The following is a 20,659-nucleotide window of genomic DNA, read 5'->3' as shown; positions in this document are numbered from 1 at the left end:
GTATCATCCAGTTGCAGGCCTAGGTAAGCAAAGTGTTGCAACAAAACATTTGATCATATTCCATCAGATCTCATCTGTCACATGTGCCAAACTATAACTTCACTTTCCATTACAGTGCTTGTGTATAGTCCAGCACAATATCAACATTGTGAAGTGCGCTTCCACAAACATTTTTACAGCAAAAAGAGATCAAATTTCTTCACGGGGTTTACAATACTATTCAGGTTTTCATCACACAATGTTATTCTTGTATGGGAGTCCTAGTGTACTGCATATCGTGCTTGAAAACGGGAACAGGGAGAAGGGGAAGATAAGGAAGATGATGGCGAGGTGAGTTGCAGTCTTGTGTTAGACCATCATAGCAACAATAGTTGCGGGCACAGATCGGTGGAAGATGTCATGGAAGGCCTTAGAACATCACTGAGACCCTAATTACAAGTAACAGACATAAGAAATAAATGAATACACCTTTGGTTGTCGTTACTCATGCCCTGGCTCCAACTCAAACCATTAATGTTTGCTTGACTGTGATATTCCTCTGGTGCTGCTTGCGAGTGGATGACTGTAACTGAGGTATTGTCAGAGGTGTTAGTCATCAGAAATGGCATATTAGTCCAATGCTGATTTCTCTCTTGTCATGCTGATAAATGGCAAAAATGTTTAAGGAAATTTTGTTCAAATATGTGGCCTGTCCTCAGTGTAAGCTGTGCAAGGTTAAGCAAACGTCTGCAGTATGCAGATGATTTGGCTTTCCATCCATGCTTGTCACATATCTGGCAGAGTCGTGAATTTCTATGTATCCTGTGTTGACATGACAAATATTGAGGGGTAGTAACGTGCATTTTTAAAGCTATACAAATTCACCCCAAGGGTGACTATGGGAGTGGAAGTTGCCTGAGTATTGGGAACTTTGGATAAAATATCAACCTGTGTGATTGATGAATCTTTGGAATGTCAGAAGTCTACCCCTACTGTAAACAGAATTTTAAAAAATTTTGTTGAAGGAGGCACTATCAGCAGAATGCCCGGCTCAAGATACTGAGCACACAGCAGGATAACACATAGCTTGCCTGTAAGAGCCAACTAATCCCTCCCCTAGATACGAAGCAGTTGTAGTGAGTGACCAACTTCCCAGTTCCAATGATGCAGTTAGTTGAGGGCCAAGGAAAGCTGTACTGCACGCACTATGATCCACTATAAAACAGGAACTCAGTGAGGAAATGTTACACTGGCTGGCAGCCACAGAGCTACATCTGAATGCAATGTGAAAAAATGTATTTTTTCACAGATAAGTTGTCTTACCAAGACCAAACAGTAGTTTAGCAGCCGTGAGGGTCCAGACATAATGGCAAATAAGTGGTGACAACAGGTAGTACTAGCCGATTGTCGGTTTCCCCCGCCAGGGGCGTCGGTTTCCCCCGCCGGGGGCGTCGGTTTCCCCCGCCGGGGGCGTCGGTTTCCCCCGCCGGGGGCGTCGGTTTCCCCCGCCGGGGGCGTCGGTTTCCCCCGCCGGGGGCGGCGGTTTCCCCCGCCGGGGGCGGCGGTTTCCCCCGCCGGGGGCGTCGGTTTCCCCCGCCGGGGGCGTCGGTTTCCCCCGCCGGGGGCGTCGGTTTCCCCCGCCGGGGGCGTCGGTTTCCCCCGCCTCAGTAGCAGTCCGTATGCCCTCATTTTTAAGAAAGTGGTGCTGCATTTAGTGTGAATGCTATATTGTGGAGGGGAATTCATGCTACAGGAGTAATATTCACTTGTGTATAGGTCTGCTCATTCAACTGCAGCTGTCCAAGATAGACATTAATGTAATGGACTGGCTGTGAGAGACTGCTCACTTGAACACAATGGAAATTATGTGTGTGTAAGTAGCACGAACACACAGAGAACTGGCTGTGAAACACACCATTTATAGCTGATGCTCTTTTGAACTGGTTTTTTTGAAGCCTCGGTGGGGTTGTTTCTTCTGACAAATGGGTCCAATGCCTCACAGATTCAGTGCCAGGGTGCATGACTGAAGTCAGAAATAGAGGCATTCTGGATAAAATGTTATGGACTGAGAACATTTTACATTCTTTCCTTGTTCTTCTGTGCAGTGTTCTGCCAGTGAGAGCCAGCACAAAATCTCTTGGTGACGGAAAAATATCAAAGATGAGAGAAGGAAATTTGAGCTAGTTCTAGTTGGCATTATCCTTGTACCTGAAATAAATTTATTTTAATTTAATATTTTGAGTATTACATTCTCTTTACTTGCTCTCTGCCTACATACATGAAATGAATAAACCAAGAGTGCCCCTTTTTAGGGCTATTTTTTGTTATGTCAAATTCATTTCTCTCCCACTCTATTGCCACCCATCAGCCTCGGCCAAAAATGTGCAAAATACATCTCTCTCTCTCTCTCTCTCTCTCTCTCTCTCTCTCTCTCTCTCTCTCTCTCTCTCTCTCTCTCTCTATCACACACACACACACACACACACACACACACACACAGGCAAATTACAAATTGGAAAGTCTCTCATGACCAAATAAGAAAACAGGGCAGTAGGATAATTTGTAGTTTCTAAATGGTGTTTGTATATAGAAATTGGTCTGTATGCTGCATTTATTTGATGGAGTACATGTGTTTCCTCATGCTGTATGTAGAATAAGAAACAATATGACATTTAATTTCTGTTGGACAAAACGTGCTTATTTCTTGTCTGAATCCTGGGCTACAGCAATGAACTTTGTCCACAGATTGTTCTTCCTTCATGTAATGGAGGAAAAATGCAACTGTGGACACTGCATCATGTAATTTCCCCATGCATCCTCCACAGCCTGACTAAACACAGCTTTGTTAGAGGCCATCTGATCTCGACTGTCGGTCATTTGTCCCAATCAGTGCTACCTAACAATAGCAAGACCGTGCACTCAATTTGCTTACTAAATCACAATCTGTCTTACATCACTGCACCCTTCAGTAAGAGTGATAGATTTGGTGAGTGGGAAGTAACTATACTGCCACTCATCTCAGACATTTCATACTTGCAGAACTGCAGTGCGAAAGGTGGGAGGTAGGGTGGGTGGGAGGGAGGTAGGAGGGAAGTCAGTATGGAACTGATGTAGCAGAAAATCAGTTTGTAAAGTAAACACCACTTGGTGTTAGGCTCATACTCACCCAGTTTATGGACTGCAGTTGTTCTTGTTGTTGTTATTGTCAGTCCGAATGGGGTTTGATGCAGTTCTCCACTCTGGTCTACCTTGTGCAAGCATCCTTGGCTCTCTGTAACCATTATTAAATTCATTATCATGTGTTTAAATCTGGTAGGAGGCATACAGTAATGATTGTAACACAGTACCACGTGGAATGACTTCAGTGCAGTCACCACCAGCAACTTCTGTGCAAATGACTGGTCAGAGAATTCTGTACTGCCTTCACAGAGTGAATAAAAGTACTTCTTTCTCATGAGGTACTGCAGTGCTGGAAGTTAAGCCACATCCTGTTAGCAACTGACACAAGCTGAGTGGACCAAAATCCATTTAGTTCACTTTCAGAGGACTAATTCCAGACCACTGCTGTAGCCCCTCAATGAGCTATGGACATTTGTGGCCGTGTTTAGTCAGATGTTTTTACCTATTTTTCCACTTTTTGTTTCCATTTTAATTTCTTGTATTTCCTTTGTTTTGACTGCCATTGGGACCCTAGTTGTTGGGCTGCCCCAGTCCAATTATGCTCTTACTCAAGTCACTACTCGACAAAAAATTCTTATTTGCAGTTTCCTCTTTATTGGATGTGTTCACATTAGTCACATTGTGTTGCTGCTGTCATAATATCAGCTTCCATCCCTGTTAGCCATGACCACAGAGATATGCATGGCCAAAATACAAAGTTGCTTCAAAATTGTCCACAGCAACTGCTCTAACAGCTTCCCAATTAAATGTTCGAGTATACCAAAATGGGATAATGATGCATTGCCTGTAGTTCTGTCAAACTGTGCTCTTACAGATTACTTTAAAGACTTCAGTTTTGAAATTTCCTTTCCCCTCCAAGTGATGTAGGACTTGCCTTATGCATGTCAAGGAATCCAAATTTGCACTGCAGTTGGATTTTGTGTAAATGTTACATTAGTTTCTTGTAAAAGTTGTAACAGCAGTCCCTGACAGGAATGCCTGATGTTAAGTCATCAGTACTGAGTACCACACTTGTTGATGATAGTTTTGTTGGTTAAGCTGTGTATCCAAATTGGCATATAGTTCCTTTAGTTGCTGGATATAAAATTTTCCAATTGTTTAAACTCCCACACCTTTATGCTGGTTCTTCATGCTGTCATTGTTGCTCTCTGCAGTGTTGCTATGAACATGTGCTAGGCTGTTACAGTATTTGTGATTTATGATGCCATATATCATTGCTACCAATGTCACATAGTACACTTCAAGACACCTACACTATCTTCTTTGTAAATTAGATATACTTTTCTGCATATCACCTTAACACTGTCCACAGTATGAAGTGGCTTCCACTAGTCATTCACTATGAAACACACAAGTCTCACTTGTTCTGTGTGTACAGGTACAAATCAGTGAGGCTGATACACTGATGCCAGTTGCCACCGATGCATTTTTACAGGAGAATGCCATCAATAGCGATTTGGATGCCTACAGTGCTATATTTCAATCACATTGCAGTCTGCTGTAGCAGTGTGAACAACAAGAGCTATTCAGTGTAGTTTGGGGGCTAACTGAGCATGTGCTAATAAAAACAAAATACATAGAAAATAACTATCCAAACCCTAACCAACAATGTACCTTGAACAAACTGCTTGCATCTGTAAGAAGCTCCCTAACAGGGTAGTGTGACTCAATTGAAATGAAAACTTATGTGCTGGCCACGCATGTTAAGTATCTGTGGGCATACCCTCGACACATTAAACCTCCTTACCACTGGGGCAGCTATTAGCATGTTGGAATCCAAAATATGAACTTTGATGAAGAATTACTCTAACACAACAACACTCTGGAACAGGTTAGTACACCCCTAAATAGACAAAGCTCATAAAATCATAATGTATTGTTGAGGCCAGTGTCCTCCAGTTTTGTAGGTATGCAGTCATTACAGTACTTGCAGATAGTTTAAAGTGTTTCGATCAGGATTCTCGGTGAGTCACATAGTTGTAAGCTGCCACAACTCTGCTACACTACATGGCATGTCATTTGCGACGTGTGCTACGTGAACTGCTGTGGCTCATCACTTTGGGATCTGCTGGTTCTCAGTAACTTGAAATCCAATGGAGACACTATCAGAATTGTACATGACATAATTTCTCTATCTCCTAACTGTGACAATCTGTAATTTTATAATGGTCTGTTATTCCTTTCCCCTTTCATGAGGGGTGTTCATTCCAGCAAACTAAGCTGTACCATTATTTCGGTCACTGGCAGTGTCCTTACACCAGCCTCCAAACACCAATGTTGCCTTGCTTTTTGTGGGCACCTTTGTCCTTCTCTGTGACAGTGGCTGTATATGGCAGCTGTAATGAATTCAGACAATTAAAATTAAAATATTTTGTGGTTCTTCACTTGGATCATTATGCAGTTTTCATCAATCTCACTTTTATAAAATTCCACATGTATGTACATGCCACAGCACCTGATTCCTTATCTCCATCACTATTTTAATTTAGCAACTTCTTGACATTAAAATGAGCATGTGCAGTGAGAAGACAACCACTGCCACATATCAAGATGTTTGATTTACACTCAAATTCTGTTGATGTAAAGTTATTCAGCTTCTTAATATTTTTACAGATGCCGCAGAAGTTGAGGATGGAGGAGCTGTTGGCAGGTGAGATATTTGCTTTCTTCAGTAGCTTAATTACACATTAAAGTTACGACTTTAATATTTTATTATGTGGTACTTTATTTTTCATCTTTTTCTTTGACATTAATATTCCATTGGTGGTGTGCTAAATAATTTTTGTGAAACAGTTTTTAAAAACTCTATACTATAACTTAACACTGGATGTTAATTATGTCATACATAATTCATACTGAAAATTGGCGGTGTTATTGTAACTACGAAAGATTGGTTACAAATGTGCAGTTGCATTGAAAATGTGTACTGTGGTAAATTGTGAGGGAAATGTGGTCAAAGAGGAAAAAGACAAATTTTTAAGTACCAAATTGACATTTAGAAATTTGTCATTGTAATGTTAAGCAAACATTACAAATAGGCACACTACGATAAGTAGTAATGAATTTTGCCACCTGACTGATGTGTGAAATAGCCTGACCCATCTGGGTGCCACAGTTACTCTCAATCCCCCGCCTGCCAAGAGTGTTGTTGACTACCCGGTGACAACATGCTACTGAGTACAAGGTGGCTGACTTGTTGGTGGCTTCACAACTTGTGTACTGCATTCTCGAGACCCATCTCATACTCCTCTCGCCCCCTCTACTCCCATACCAGCTTCCCTAATTTGAAAATTTTGGAGTTCCCCTTAACTTAAGTTTCACAATCCTTCCCTCAGTACTAGCCTGTACCTGTACCTGTACCTGTACCTGTACCTGTACCTGTACCTGTACCTGTACCTGTACCTGTACCTGTACCTGTACCTGTACCTGTACCTGTACCTGTACCTGTACCTGTACCTGTACCTGTACCTGTACCTGTACCTGTACCTGTACCTGTACCTGTACCTGTACCTGTACCTGTACCTCCTATGTTACACCCTCTGCCACCCCATCACCTCTATGACATTTGCATTAAATCTGTCCACCACAACTCCTCACGCAGTTGGCCTGCAGGTTTATGACAATTTATCTGGTTGGCAGAGGGACAGAACGCAACAATGTAATTCCTGGCTTAGCCTTTTACTGCTTATTTCCAGATTAACCCTTTCATGGCCAATCGAACGTCTTAGGCTGATGCATAACACTGTAGTGTTTCTTAAAAGTTAAGAAAGTCAGACTATACATACTGGAGACTTAAATCATCATAAATAATATAATTTGTTTCGCTGTTCACTTCAGTCTGTTGGGATAACTTTCTGGATCCACAACTGTAGAAATCATGTGGTTTTGTAGCAAAAAGCCATGTTCAAAGTGTATTTTCACTCCAAAGGAAGTATGTCAAGATCATTGAACAGAGAGCAGAGAAGATGAAACCTGAGGGTGCAAGATCAGATGAAAAGGGTGGGTGCAAAATGACTTCTCAACCCAGTTGTTCTATAGTGTTTGTTGCCAGTCTAGCAGAATGCTGGTGACTGTTACTGTGGAATAGCACCACTTCACACAGTCTTCCTGGATGTTTTTCTGGAACTATATCTGCAAGATGTCTGTTGTTGACAATAAATACCAACAGGAAAGTTTCACCTCATGCAAGCAACTCGTAGTACACCACATGGTCACCTACATCTAAATCTACATGATTACTCTGCAATTCACATTTAAGTGCTTGGCAAAGGGTTCATCCAACCACAATCATACTATCTCTCTACCATTCCACTCCTTAACAGCGCATGGCAAAAACGAACACCTAAACCTTTCTATTGGAGCTCTGATTTCTCTTATTTTATTTTGATGATCGTTCCTACCTATGTAGATTGGTCTCAACAAAATATTTTCGCTTTCAGAAGAGAAAGTTGGTGATTGAAAATTCATAAATAGATCTCGCCGCAATGAAAAACGTCTTTGTTTTAATGACTTCCATCCCAACTCGCATATCATATCTGCTATACTCTCTCCCCTATTACGTGATAATACAAAACGAGCTGCCCTTTTTTTTGCACCCTTTCGATGTCCTCCATCAATCCCACCTGGTAAGGCTCCCACACCCCGCAGCAATATTCTAACACCGGACCTCTGCACAATATCCATAACATTATCTTGTGTGGATGCTCAAATGTCTATGTGGCACTGCTGCTCTGTTTGGACTAAAGCATTCCTTTCCGTTCTTTCTCTTACATTAGCATAAAAACAAAATTTCTAGTCATCAGTAACAATACAGGTTAGAAATGGTCAGTGGTATTCACCCACTAATCAAGAACAAGCAAGAGGGTAATGTACATACGGCCAACCACTGATTTATATGGTTTGGCATGTGGTATCCGTATGATTTATTGTTGAACCTTCTCCTTTGTATTCAAATGCTGCACAGTGACGGAATGGTCATACTTCATCACATTTTCTGGTTCTTGAGTGCAATGATGTGCATCATCGTGGATTAATGCATCCAGACGATCTTCATCAAATGCTGAAGGTCTTTCTGAAAATGGAGGGTCAATAATGTCAAAACACTCATCCTTTAAATTAGAATATCTTTCCTTGCCATGCTCTGTCCCATGGCATTATTCCCATACATGGTGAAAACGTTACCATTGAAACCACATATTCATAAACTCCACTGTTCTCATTTTGCCGACTTAGCCATTTTAAATTAAAATGTAGCAGTGCTTTGTGTCAACATAATATTCATAGAATGACAATGTACCTAAAAGAATGTGTCCACATTAAGTGAGAACAAGGTAATGTACTTCATAAAAATGGTGGAAAAGACAACTGTATCCTTTGATCCCTAGGCATATGAACTTGTCTTAGATCACATGTAATGCCCCCAACAACACAAAACACAATGATGGGAAAGGCTGACTTAAAGCATACATTGTGTGCTCACTCTTACATTATTGGTATCGGCTGCATAAGTAACAATAACACAGTGCACAGTGTTCACTTAAGATGTCTCTCTGTTTTTGCTCCCAACATTTAATGTTCTAATGATGTACCAACATCATAATGCATTGATGGTGGGTGGTTTAAATAAAAAATATGTACAAATGAAATGAGCTTCGTGACAAGGCTGAAGATATATCGGTACATAGGACACTGCATAGAACTGTATGGAACATTGTAGATGTAACTGTAGATGTGCTCCAAGGAAGTGTGTGGGGCCCTTGATATTGATGTTTCATATTAATGACATCACAGACATTCTTCTTCTTTTTGTTTTTCTGTTTGGGGTATCTAATGACCACATACTAATTTCAATGCTTCCTCCTTTGTTCTTCTTCCAGGTTTCCTTCGTCTTCACTATCTATCCTTTTTTCTTCCTCAGACCATTCTGACCCTGTCTTCCTCTTCTTCTTCCTGCCTTGGAATGCTTCCATTTGCAACACTTTCTTCTTGAAATCCTATCATTCTGCTGGGTCTTTTTCTTGTATTTCTTTCCAAATCTTTCCTAACTACTTGAATCTGTCCTGTTGTTGACATCTTGTCCCAAAGATGCTTAACAATCTGCTCATGGATTTCCTAGCAGCCTGAGTATTTTTCAAATGATTCTTAATTCTAGGACTTGAAGTTTGTGTAACTCATAATTCAACATTAAACATTCACTTGCATAGAGACATTCTGGTTTTACTACTGTGCTGTAGTGCTGTATTTTCAAATTTTTAGACACACACATCTTGTTGTAAATGTTCATGTTTATATCATATGCTTTCTCCATTATACATACTATTTTGTCTACAGCTAATATTTTTGAAGCCATTGCCTTGAATCTTTCCTCCCAAATATTTAAATTTATAAACCCTCTTTATCAGTTCATTACCTGTTACTAGGATTTCTGGGTCATTTTTTTATGTTTGCCCTAAAACATTTTTCCTACAGAAACTTTTAAAGCTGCTTTGTTAGGTATTCCTTCTAAGAGGTTGATTTGTATTTCTGAATTTGTTATATTTTTATAAAGAATGGCATAATCATTTGCAAATACTAGACACTGAATTTCAGTATCTCTTTTTCCTGAAGTCTCCAGTCTCATTGTGACAGCTTATGTTCTTTACCTTTTGTTTCAATTATCTTACTATTTCCTCTAAGATGCAGTTGAGGTGGCGTGGAAACATGTTGTCACCCTGCATTTCACCTGTTATTTTGAGTGCCTTAGGTGTTTCACACCAAAACTTTATTTATGCTTCAGTGTGTGGGTGTTTCACGAATAAGGTTTGCTAGTTTAGTGTAATGCCAAGTTCTTGAGTCACTTTACCCACTGTTTACCTGTCAATCAAATGCTTTTCTAAAACCTGTAAATGTTAAAACTATGTCTTAAAATTCGTATGGACTAAAAGTTGAAATTCTGTTCTGAGCCAGATTCGATCTTTCTAAATCCACTTTGATATTCTCCCAAATGGCTGTCAAGTGTTACTTCTACCTTGTTTAGTAATATTGTTAAAAATATAATACAGCCCACTGGCAACAGATACATACCTGTGCAATTATTTAGATAATGCCTATGACTTTTTTTGTGCACAGGATGGATAGGAGCCACTTTCCAGTCTTCTGGAATATTTTCAGTTTCCCATATTTCTTCAGACATAATCTGAAGGTTAGTTGTCATTTCTGCTTGACACCAGTTATGGTTGAGATGATTTTATTTCTTCTCCACTGGCTTTGTTGTTTTTCAGGGTTTTTGTTTGTTTGGTTATTTGTTTGTTTGCTGTAGGTGGTAGATCTGCTTCCATGTTTTCCTCAAATATCTGGAAATTCTAGGTAACAATTCAGTTATCTACAGTTCAAAAATTGATCAAAGTACTTTCTTAGTAATTTACATGTGTGGTTATGGCTTAGACCTATTTTACCATTTTTGTCTCTGATGTAAATACATTGGAGCATGATAGCCCTTTTTGAATAAAACCATGACTGTATGTATGAGAGCATTTTTTCTGCTGTAGTACACAGTGATTCTTTTTTATCACTAATTACGATACTCGTGTCATCTGCAAATAGTAGAATTTTGGCTGGGCTGTCTGGAGCCTGTAGGTCATTGATATAAACTAGAAATAACAATGGGCCCAGAATGCTGCCCTGAGAAACAACTATTTAAATTTGTTTTCCTTCAGATATGGGTTTAAAATAGTGAAGATTCTTGGATGACCTCAGCTCAACAACTTGTGACCTGTTTTGCAGATAGGATTCAAACCAATTTTTAACGGTACCCCTGATGCATATTGCTTCAAGTTTCCCTAGTAATATTACATTGTTCACAGTATTGAAGGCTTTGGCTAAATCTAGATTAATTCCAACAACCTGTTTATTTGACTCAAAATTTCTTACTATTTCTGTGCAATATGGCTGTTTCTGTACTGTGCCATGTTGACTGTTATTTATTAGTTTATGTTTTTCTAGATATTTTGTAACCCTGATTTTCATAAATTCCTCAAGTATTTTGGAGAAGTATGGGAGGAGAGATATAGGTTGGTAATTTTCTATTTTATGTCTGTCACCATTTTTGTGTAGAGGTATCACTTTAGAGATTTTATTTTATCCGGAAATATCTCTTCACTAAGGGACAAGTTTGCTATGTGCTCTATAGGTTCGACAACACGTGGAGCAATTTTTTAATTATTGATACAGGTACATCATCCAAACCAGAGGACAATTTGGATTTCAAGCATTTAATGACTTTTAGAACTTAATGCTCGTCTGATGGGATTGCCATCATGCTGGTATTTACCATTGGAGACATCACTGTTAATTGTTGCTTAAAGTAAGGGGAATATTAACAAAATAATTGTTTACATTGTTTGCCATGGCGTTTTTTCTATGGGGATATTTTCATTATTTTTAAGATGGATTTCCTGTTCTTTAGTTTGACCCAATTTTTTTTTCTTTTTTTTTACCTCATCATTCTGGACTTGTTACTAGCCTGCCTTATTAATCTATCATTACTTAATAATTTTGCTTTTGATTTTACTTTGCGGTAAGTCTGTTTGTATGTTCTCACATACTCAACAAACTGCTGATCATGACATGTTTTTAACTTTAAACTTAGTAATATCATGGTTTCACTTGATGTTTTAATTCCGGATGTACTCCAGGTCCCTTTGGATCCAGATGATCTGTAACTCAAAAGCTTTTTTGGGAAGCACATTTCAAAGTATGCCATAAAAGTGGAAGCAAATGTATTGTAAGCATCTTTTGTGTTTGTTTGTGCCAAGACCTCTGGCCAAACTGCATTTTTAACATTATTTTTGAACTGATTACAATTTTCAGTAGAGAAAAATCGTTTGTACTCCTTTTTATTTTCCCCTCCTTGGGAGTTGCAGTGAGATTAAAGGTTAGTGCATTATGATCTGATAATCCTATATTCACATTTGTAACTGCAACTTCATGTGTGACCACATTTGAGAAGATGTTATTTATTAGGCTTTCACTGGAATCTGTTGTTCTAGTGGGAGCTGATACGTGGGGAAACAAGTTGAAGCTTTTAGTATGTCTAAAAACTTGTATTTTACTGAACTCTGGACCAATAGATTAATATTAAAGTCACCACAAAGAATTATGGCAGAGTTCTCATTTGAGAAAAATGTCTAGCATTTCTTCCAAATTCTTAAGAGAGACTTCAGTATCTCCAGATGGTGATCTGCAAATTGCTGCAACAATTACTTTCTTTTCTATGATTAATGGTTTAGCCTCATATCTTAACTTAAATTTAAGCTTGGGATTTAGATAAATGCATACACCACCACCTTTGACATTTTGCCTATAGTACTGGCTGGCAAGTTTATAATATGTGTGACCAAAAGGACTTAAACTATATCTGTACATTGTATAAGGCTCAGTCACAACTTCTGTGCATGTCTATGACAGGTGGGGTGGGCAGCCTATCAAGTTAGGCTGTGGTCTCCTGATCTCACATTTTGTGCTCGCTTACTCAGTTGTGCAGGACTCTGACACTTGTCTCACTCCTCTGTCAACACAGCTTCCCTTTCATGTCGTTTGTCCCCTAACACTGCAGTCAGGTGTCATGTGGTGTAATTATTTAATACAATGATGTATTATATTCTGTACCTTATCTTCTATACTTCTTCTCAAACTCTGTTATAATTACTTTAAAATTCAAAATTGATGCCTTTGACGCATCACATTTATATAAATAACTTACTATGTCACTTTTGACTTAACAAATTATTTATTCCCTTCATCATCACACTCATGAACTACACTAAAAGATCACCTTCATTCAGTATAAAAGAGACACTCACAATAATTTTGAAGGTTCCTCTTCTGTGTCTCACAACATACATCAGTTGTTGAAATAACTCCTTCGGCAGCCTATTGCTTTACAGGACAGTGTGGTGACCCCACAGAATACTTATTTTAACACATGTAGTTTGGCACCCAAAGCTGCTGCGATAGCTGTACAGTGCTGAAGGTGCATATTGTCCCCTGATGTAAGTCACCACACACAAAATAGAAATAACACTAATGAACAATATCTGTACATTTATGTTTGACATGTTGTTTTCTATTGCTCTTTTCATAATGTGTACACAAAACTTCTTTCAAAATGGCATTCATTGATAAGAAGTCATTGATATGTGCATCTCTCCTCTGGAGTGGTACATACAAGCACAGTCTGTGAACATGGTGCCCAGTGAACACAGTCCAAAGTTTTTTAAATTTTTTTTCCTATATGCCATGAATGTGGATTTCTTTTTGTAACTATGGCTTCAGAGATTGGTTATAGCCTCAGTACATCATTGTCCATGATAAAATACGCAAATTTATCCTCAATTGCAGCCATAATTTAAGAGAATGTCCCTAAAGTGAACATAAAGTGCTTCAAAGATGTTTTCCTCTCTGTGTGTACAATAGTATCCAGTGCAGAACCACAGCGGCTGCGGACACCCAAGCCTGGAACCAGTACTGGGGCTGAGGACATACGTGCAGTGAAGTCACCTGGTGAGTAAGAGTAAATTTACACGTAATTGCAGCCTTAACTAAAGCAGTACATAAAGTACTTAAAAGACGTTTTACTCTCTGTGTGTACAATAGTAGGCAGTGCAGAACAGCAGCAGCTACGGTCACCAGAGGCTGGACCCAGTACTGCAGGTGCAGCGAAGTCACCTGGTGAGTAAGAGTAAGAGCCCACTGTGGCAGGCTTACATTCCTGCTTTGTACACTAGAGAATCAAATGTATCTGGACACCTATTAGTGGACATTAAGATTTTGTGTTCTCCTTTGAGGACTTGAACTCTTCTGGGGACACTTTGACATTTCGAAATCTCTGTGGGTGGATGCCAGCCCATTCTTCCTTGATAGCTGATACCAGACAAGGTAGAAATATTGGACACAGGGTATGGAGTGAAAATGCCATTTTTAACTAATCCCTAAGACGATCCATTGCTTTCAGGTTGGAACATCGGCAGGCAAGCCTTCTTCAGGAATGCCACTGGTTATAAGCCTTTGCCTAACAATGCTGATACATGAGAGGTACAAGTGTTGAGCTGATCAAATCGGTCGTTGTCTGTGAACTGTTCCTCTGCTGTGCATAGTACACAATACTGTCAAATATGTACTTACCCTTCTGCATTTATCATATCCTGAAGTACAATAAGGTGGTGGTGGTGGTGGTGGTGGTGGTGGTGGTTAGTGTTTAACGTTCCGTCGACAACGAGGTCATTAGAGACGGAGCGCAAGCTCGGGTTAGGGAAGGATTGGGAAGGAAATCGGACGTGCCCTTTCAAAGGAACCATCCCGATATTTGCCTGAAACGATTTAGGGAAATCACGGAAAACCTAAATCAGGATGGCCGGAGACGGGATTGAACCGCCATCCTCCCGAATGCGAGTCCAGTGTGCTAACCACTGCGCCACCTCGCTCGGTACAATAAGGGGAGAACAAGTTAAAGAGGAGAAATTGCATATTGTTACACTACCTGCTCTGCACTGCATTGTTGGCAGTAGAGTTAATGGCGGATAATGTTCACTGAGTAGTCACTCTATTCAAATTCTTCCGTCAGATACCCACGGAGTATAGCACTGTTTGTCACTCCAAATCTCGTTTCCACTCATCCACTCAACAGGAGTCATGGGTTTTTATGCTACAGTCAGTGTGACTTTATGTTAAACAGAAATGTTGTTTCCAGAAGCTGCTCAGCCACTGTAACCAGTTTTTCTAACTCCCTGTACACAGCCATTTCCTTAGTGGGCTCCTAGCTGCACTTCAAAACTGAAGAGTGACTGCAGCAGCTAACTGCAAGCTGGTTTTTACTATTTCCTACCACAATGATAGAAGCACTTGTCCATCAGCATACTGTGTGTGCCTGGACTTCATGTAGCATTGGTTGTTCCTTCACATTTTCACTTAACTGTCACATCGCTGACAGCTGACTTGGGCAAGTTTGGAAGGGCTGAAATGCATTCCTGTGTTAATTATTCAGGTGTAATGCAAAGAAAAGTCCATGTTCAGTGTACTCAGATCCCTGACTGATAAATTCTGCTTACAAAACAGTATTACCTGCCACTTCCTATAATATATATGACGGCAGTATCTGTTGCCGAAAGAACAATTGCCATGGATAACCATGCAGCTTTGCTAGAAATGAAATGATGATTAAATGGATGGAGCGTCTGCCATGTAAGCAGGAGATCCCGGGTTCGAGTACCGGTTGGGGCACACATTTTCAACATTCCCCCAATGAAGTACATCAACGCCTGTTTGCAGCTAGGGTGTCCATTTAATTATCATTTCACTTCCTATAATAGTAGCTCCACCTCTCATTGAATTAAAACGCTCAGTTGCCCATTACAAAAGGGTGCGCATGTATTTTGATTGGATAGTGGGTTTATAGTTCTTATCTATGTGATTTCTGCAACCCCTTAGTCAGTCCACCATACACAATTGAATTAGAATCCAGAAATCACAATATATTTTATTATATTTATGTTTTTGAATATTGAGGACTTTGATTTGGGGCGAGTATTTACTGACTTACAGAAATACAAAGTTTACCTATATAGCTGTGGAAATATGTGTGCTGAGAATTACAGGGAGGGAAAAGGAAACGGAAAAATGGACAGGGAACAGGCAGGAGTAGGAGACGTAGTGGGGAGGTAGTGGAGATGAGTGACAAATGTAGTGATGGAGTGAGTGGCAGATAGGATAAGACAATTACATGCTCCTATCCTAGAGAGGTGAGTGGGGGGAACATTGAGGTGACAGTCTGGTGAGAGGCATTGAGTGGATATCAGGCTACATGGACTACAAGCTGCAATGCCTGTAGCTTGAGACCAGAATACCAGGAGAAGCCAGAGAAGAGGCTTAATCAAACACTGGGACTCCAATGAATGAATGATGTGAGTAGAAGAAACAGAGGATGATTTGTATTTCAAAACTGAACATTTTTGTACAACCTATTAGGGTAGTAACTTAAATGGAAATATTGGGGTGTGAATCTAGTTTATAAATGGTCATAGCTGATGCGTTCAGTAATACCATAAGTTATTTGATACTAACATTTTCAGGGGCTCCCTTAACCTTTCTGTGGTCAATCAGACATAAAGGTCCTGCCAAAATGTTTGTTTCAGAATCTGCACAACCATAGGAATGTCCCATTTCATTGTGTACTGTAATCTGTTGTTCAGTTTATGTACAATTAAAACCCAGAAGCTGACAGGTGATGCTAGAATGTGTTTTTTTCTTTGTTGGTACAGAAGTGAGTACAGTATGTTTTGTAGAAGGAGCTTCCTATCTTTGGCTTAATTGTGGATGGCAAAGACAGTGTAGATATTATTTATCTTTGTTACATTATTTGCTAGGTATATACTATTTGACATATATTTTCACTGATAACTCATTCTTGAAGAAAACTGATGTCTGTGTCTTGTAACTAAAATTAATGCATGTCTTTATTAATGAAAATCATATCAAAATCGTGACTGTAGTTGGAAATCTACCACCACAAATGTACAGATACTGTTCTTTTGATGTACTGTTTTTCTTCTTTCTCATGAGACAGTGTACTGGAGACATTTGTTTTCTTTTCCTTATTTTGTCTTGAATGTCTCAATAGTTTCTTGGAATTAATTGTTTACAATTATTTATGGAGCTGTCTTTTGAATTACGGGGAGGGTGGCTATGAAGAATACAGTCAGCAGAAATAAGGTTTCTATGATCTACTTTATAACATATGAAAGCTGATCACCTCTGAAATGAAGGTGCTGGGAGTGTATAGTAGAGTGAAAACAACTGAAGCATGTGGGATGAATGTGTCAATGCTTTTGGAGAGAATGGCTGATAATGCAGTATCACTTCCTGTTCACTAGATTTGTCTCTGGTGCCGGTACCTTTGTTCATAAAATATTTCCCATCAAGACTTTCACTACAGTTTGATCCCAGACCAATCTGTTCGTCTTTCTGCCTCACCTCTCTACAGGGAGTCCAGCAGGGAGCTGCCTTGCCCCATCTGCCACCCACACTCGTGGTCATATGTCCCACCTAATGTGGATGATCCATGCACAAGGAGAGAGATGTGCTCAGGTAGCCATGAACATTAGAACTTCATTGGAACACAGAAGGCACATGATAATGTTGGGCTAAGTGAAACAGCTTCCTAGTGCAAGCAACATAAAAATACTCCTGATATGCTGTAAGGTTGTCACTAATATGAGCTAAGCTGAGCACTGCAAGTTGCACTGATGATGTCCTAGATTCCAATGTTGCTGTGCTCAGAGGAAAAGTTTTGACTGTAACAGCAGCCAAAAGTATGAACTGTCATCCCCATGGAGGAGATGGCAGTGTCATCCATGAGGCACACACCTGGAAGAAAAATACAGAAATTGGGCCAAGACATCAGTAAGGAGGGATGATGATGTGGAATGGTGCAGGCAGAAAGATACCAGGATGAAAGAAAGAAGTGCCACAAGGCATTTGAACACGGAGCAAAACCATTCAAACACTATGCAGAAGCACTTGAACACAGAGATGAAGGCTACCTAATGGATGACAAGACACTGGTAAAAAGCTTCCAGAGACACAAAAGGAATTATAAAAGCACTAGAAGAGAGATGTTCCTGAGTGGACAAGAGGAAGAGTGTTTCATTGTGGCACAGATGGTACATGCCAACATGAAGCAAATGAAACAACTTTCTGATGAAGGCAAGGAAGAGAATGCCCTGATGCATGAAAAGATTGCCACTAATATGAAAACTATTCTTGAAGCTTCCAGTTGAGCACTCTGTCTGTAACAACTGACAAACACTGCTGTAGGTAGCACTGGCAATGCCAATATTGTGGGCCGCATTCTTATTAATATAGTCATGCATTCCAAAGTAGATAGTTGATGTCGAGTCTGGAACTTGGGTTGGCTAGTGAGCCACTGCACATTCCCCTACAAAGGCTATGTAGTGGAGAAATACTGTTAAGTTGTCCAGTGTCGCATGGCTCCAGGGTGGAAACCGTGCAGTGGCTGTCATTGGCAAGATCCGCTGCACTGAGGGTGAGTTTCAGTTTCAAGCCTGTTCAGATGCCAGCAACTGACATACCTCTGTTCTGTGGCATAAGGCAGAATTGTAAAACACCAGCCAGATGCTACTCCACCCACTTCCACCTCATTCCTATTATGTCTCCTAATCCATCCTGTTCCCATACGCATCAGATTTTCTTTCTGTCTCACCTCTACAAAAAATCCACCTGAGAAATAATCTGCCTCACCTGCCACTCATTCTCCTCACTACTTGTACCCATCTGTAAGTAAAGAAAGGAGTGTTACATTGAATGTGTTTGATGTGGCATTATTACTGCACAAACAGCAAAAATGTGGTAAGTGATAAACATTTTTGCTGTTACTTTCTGTGGGGTATCTGTGAGAGAAATTCATCATAATTTAAAATTATTGGTGAAGTTTTCTGCAAAACACCAAGTGCTCTCATTGCCAAATACTGGATGAATATAATGTCGGTACATGAATGCAAGTAGTGAAGGTGCATAAACAAGCTTACACACAGTTCCTAAATGTTAAACGTGACACTGTGTTTACTGTGTAACATAAGATTGTATGTTTTATTAAGCAGATTTTAAAATTTGATCAATAATTATGTGAAATGATGACAATAAACATTTATTTGTCCCTGCCAGTCTTCAGATAGCAAGCGTGCAACCGGAATAAAGTTCTGGCTTTCTGGAACTCGGTAATATTGATGGTTGTTTATAATTGAGTAGATTAGATGCTCAATTGTACACTGATCCGTACTTTTTCTAAAAGATAGAAACAATTGATTCTGTTCTTTATCAGGTCATGTTGAAACACACTTAGTTTATCACTAGTTTGTTTTACTTGTGCAGATAAAGTATTTTTTATATTAACACGCAAATTCTTTTTTTGTCAATCAGGCCCTGCTAAGGAGGAAGGCACGCGTCCCATCGCTCAGGTGAGTGAAAGTAGTGGATGCACGTATGAGACTGGCAGAGCAAGTGTGATTTTCACCAGTAGCATATAAAGTTTGGTTCTGTGGCATGTAATGAACCCCACACTGCTTCCTGTCCTCCTCCCAGGGTGAGGACATATTTCATCAGCTCAGGGCTTTGAACCGTTCAAATACTTCCTCCTATTCTGAGCTACTCTGCACACTACCAACTTGCTTAATCAAATAAACTCCTTTATTAATATCCTATTCATCTCCATTTCAGTCTCATTGCATCTCCCATGGCAGTCTGTTTCCTGACATCACAAACTTTGCAACTTCTTTAGCACTGTTAACTGAAATGCTATCTCAAGTCTAAATTACCTGCTAAATGAACCAAAAAATATCTGAAAGACCACTCATATACTGGCTCTTAATTTAAAACAAGTAACTCTCTTTAATTACTAATGTCAAGTCATGTGTCATTGGTTAGTGTACAGAATCTTACTGACAGCTCGACTTCATCTTCGTTCTCCTGGAGTAATGGCAGTTGTCATGATGCTGACAGTTCTAGGGGGAAGGCACATTGCTGAACAAGAATGAGACAGCAAGGAATAAACCCATGGACTGGTTGTTTGTGTTGCCATCATCATTTGTGAAAGTGGCATGGCTGGACCATGTAAAATTTGGGGATTCGTGTGGATGCTGATAACCACGCCATTGAGTGCCCCCTAACCAGGTATCATCATCATCATGATAGAATAAAACACTGAATTCATCATGAACTGTGAAGAACGATAAACTAATTATCGTTATCCCATCCTGCAGATATGCTGCATCAATCTCCACTAGATTTTGTGTGTTGTGGTTGGCAGGTGTTACTAGAGGAGGCCAAAATGCATGCGTTTTAACTCACGCAGGCTGGCGTGAGGTCTGGAACAGGACAAGGAAATTAGAATTTAGAAAAACTGACTTAGCTGGTGGAATACTTAACTTTAATCCATTAATGATGAACGTCTGTCTTGATGGTACATGATTCACAATATCAATAGTAACTGATATGGGCCCCTTGCTAGGTTGTAGCAAATGAGGTAGCTGAAGGCTATGCTAAACTATCGTCTCGGCAAATGAGAGCGTATTTTGTCAGTGAACCATCACTACAAAGACGGTTGTACAGCTGGGGCGAGTGCTAGGAAGTCTCTCTAGACCTGCCGTGTGGTGGCGCTCGGTCTGCAATCACTGATAGTGGCGACACGCGGGTCCGACGTATACTACCGGACCGCGGCCGATTTAAAGGCTACCACCTAGCAAGTGTGGTGTCTGGCGGTGACACCACATTATGCACAACAGAGAAGGGTATAAAAGTTTAAAGCCATCATTTGAATTAAAAAAATAAAAAAAAAAATATCTCTTTGTGGTGGTGACCATTGTTCATCGGTACTATAGACATTGTGAAATGTACACCTTTACTAAAGCGATGTGTTACACCATAGTTGATACTCATTAAACATGACAATAAA

The 20,659-nt window shown here is 39.9% G+C and overlaps 1 protein-coding gene across 1 annotated transcript in view; it reads right to left on the bottom strand.

Moving 5' to 3' along the window:
- The window catches only part of LOC124612595 (basic salivary proline-rich protein 2-like), a 123,217-nt gene extending 121,549 nt beyond the window's left edge, over window positions 1-1,668 (bottom strand). The window contains exon 1 of the mRNA XM_047140878.1: window positions 1,381-1,668. Within this exon, the coding sequence (XP_046996834.1) occupies window positions 1,381-1,668 (288 nt within the window). The remainder of the gene's footprint in view (window positions 1-1,380) is intronic.
- Window positions 1,669-20,659: the final 18,991 nt, after the last annotated feature.

This window comes from Schistocerca americana, chromosome 4 (genome assembly GCF_021461395.2).
Source record: "Schistocerca americana isolate TAMUIC-IGC-003095 chromosome 4, iqSchAmer2.1, whole genome shotgun sequence".
Classification (NCBI taxonomy): domain Eukaryota; kingdom Metazoa; phylum Arthropoda; class Insecta; order Orthoptera; family Acrididae; genus Schistocerca; species Schistocerca americana.
Note: the sequence above shows the minus strand (reverse complement) of the source record. Positions and strands in the feature narration are given on the sequence as shown.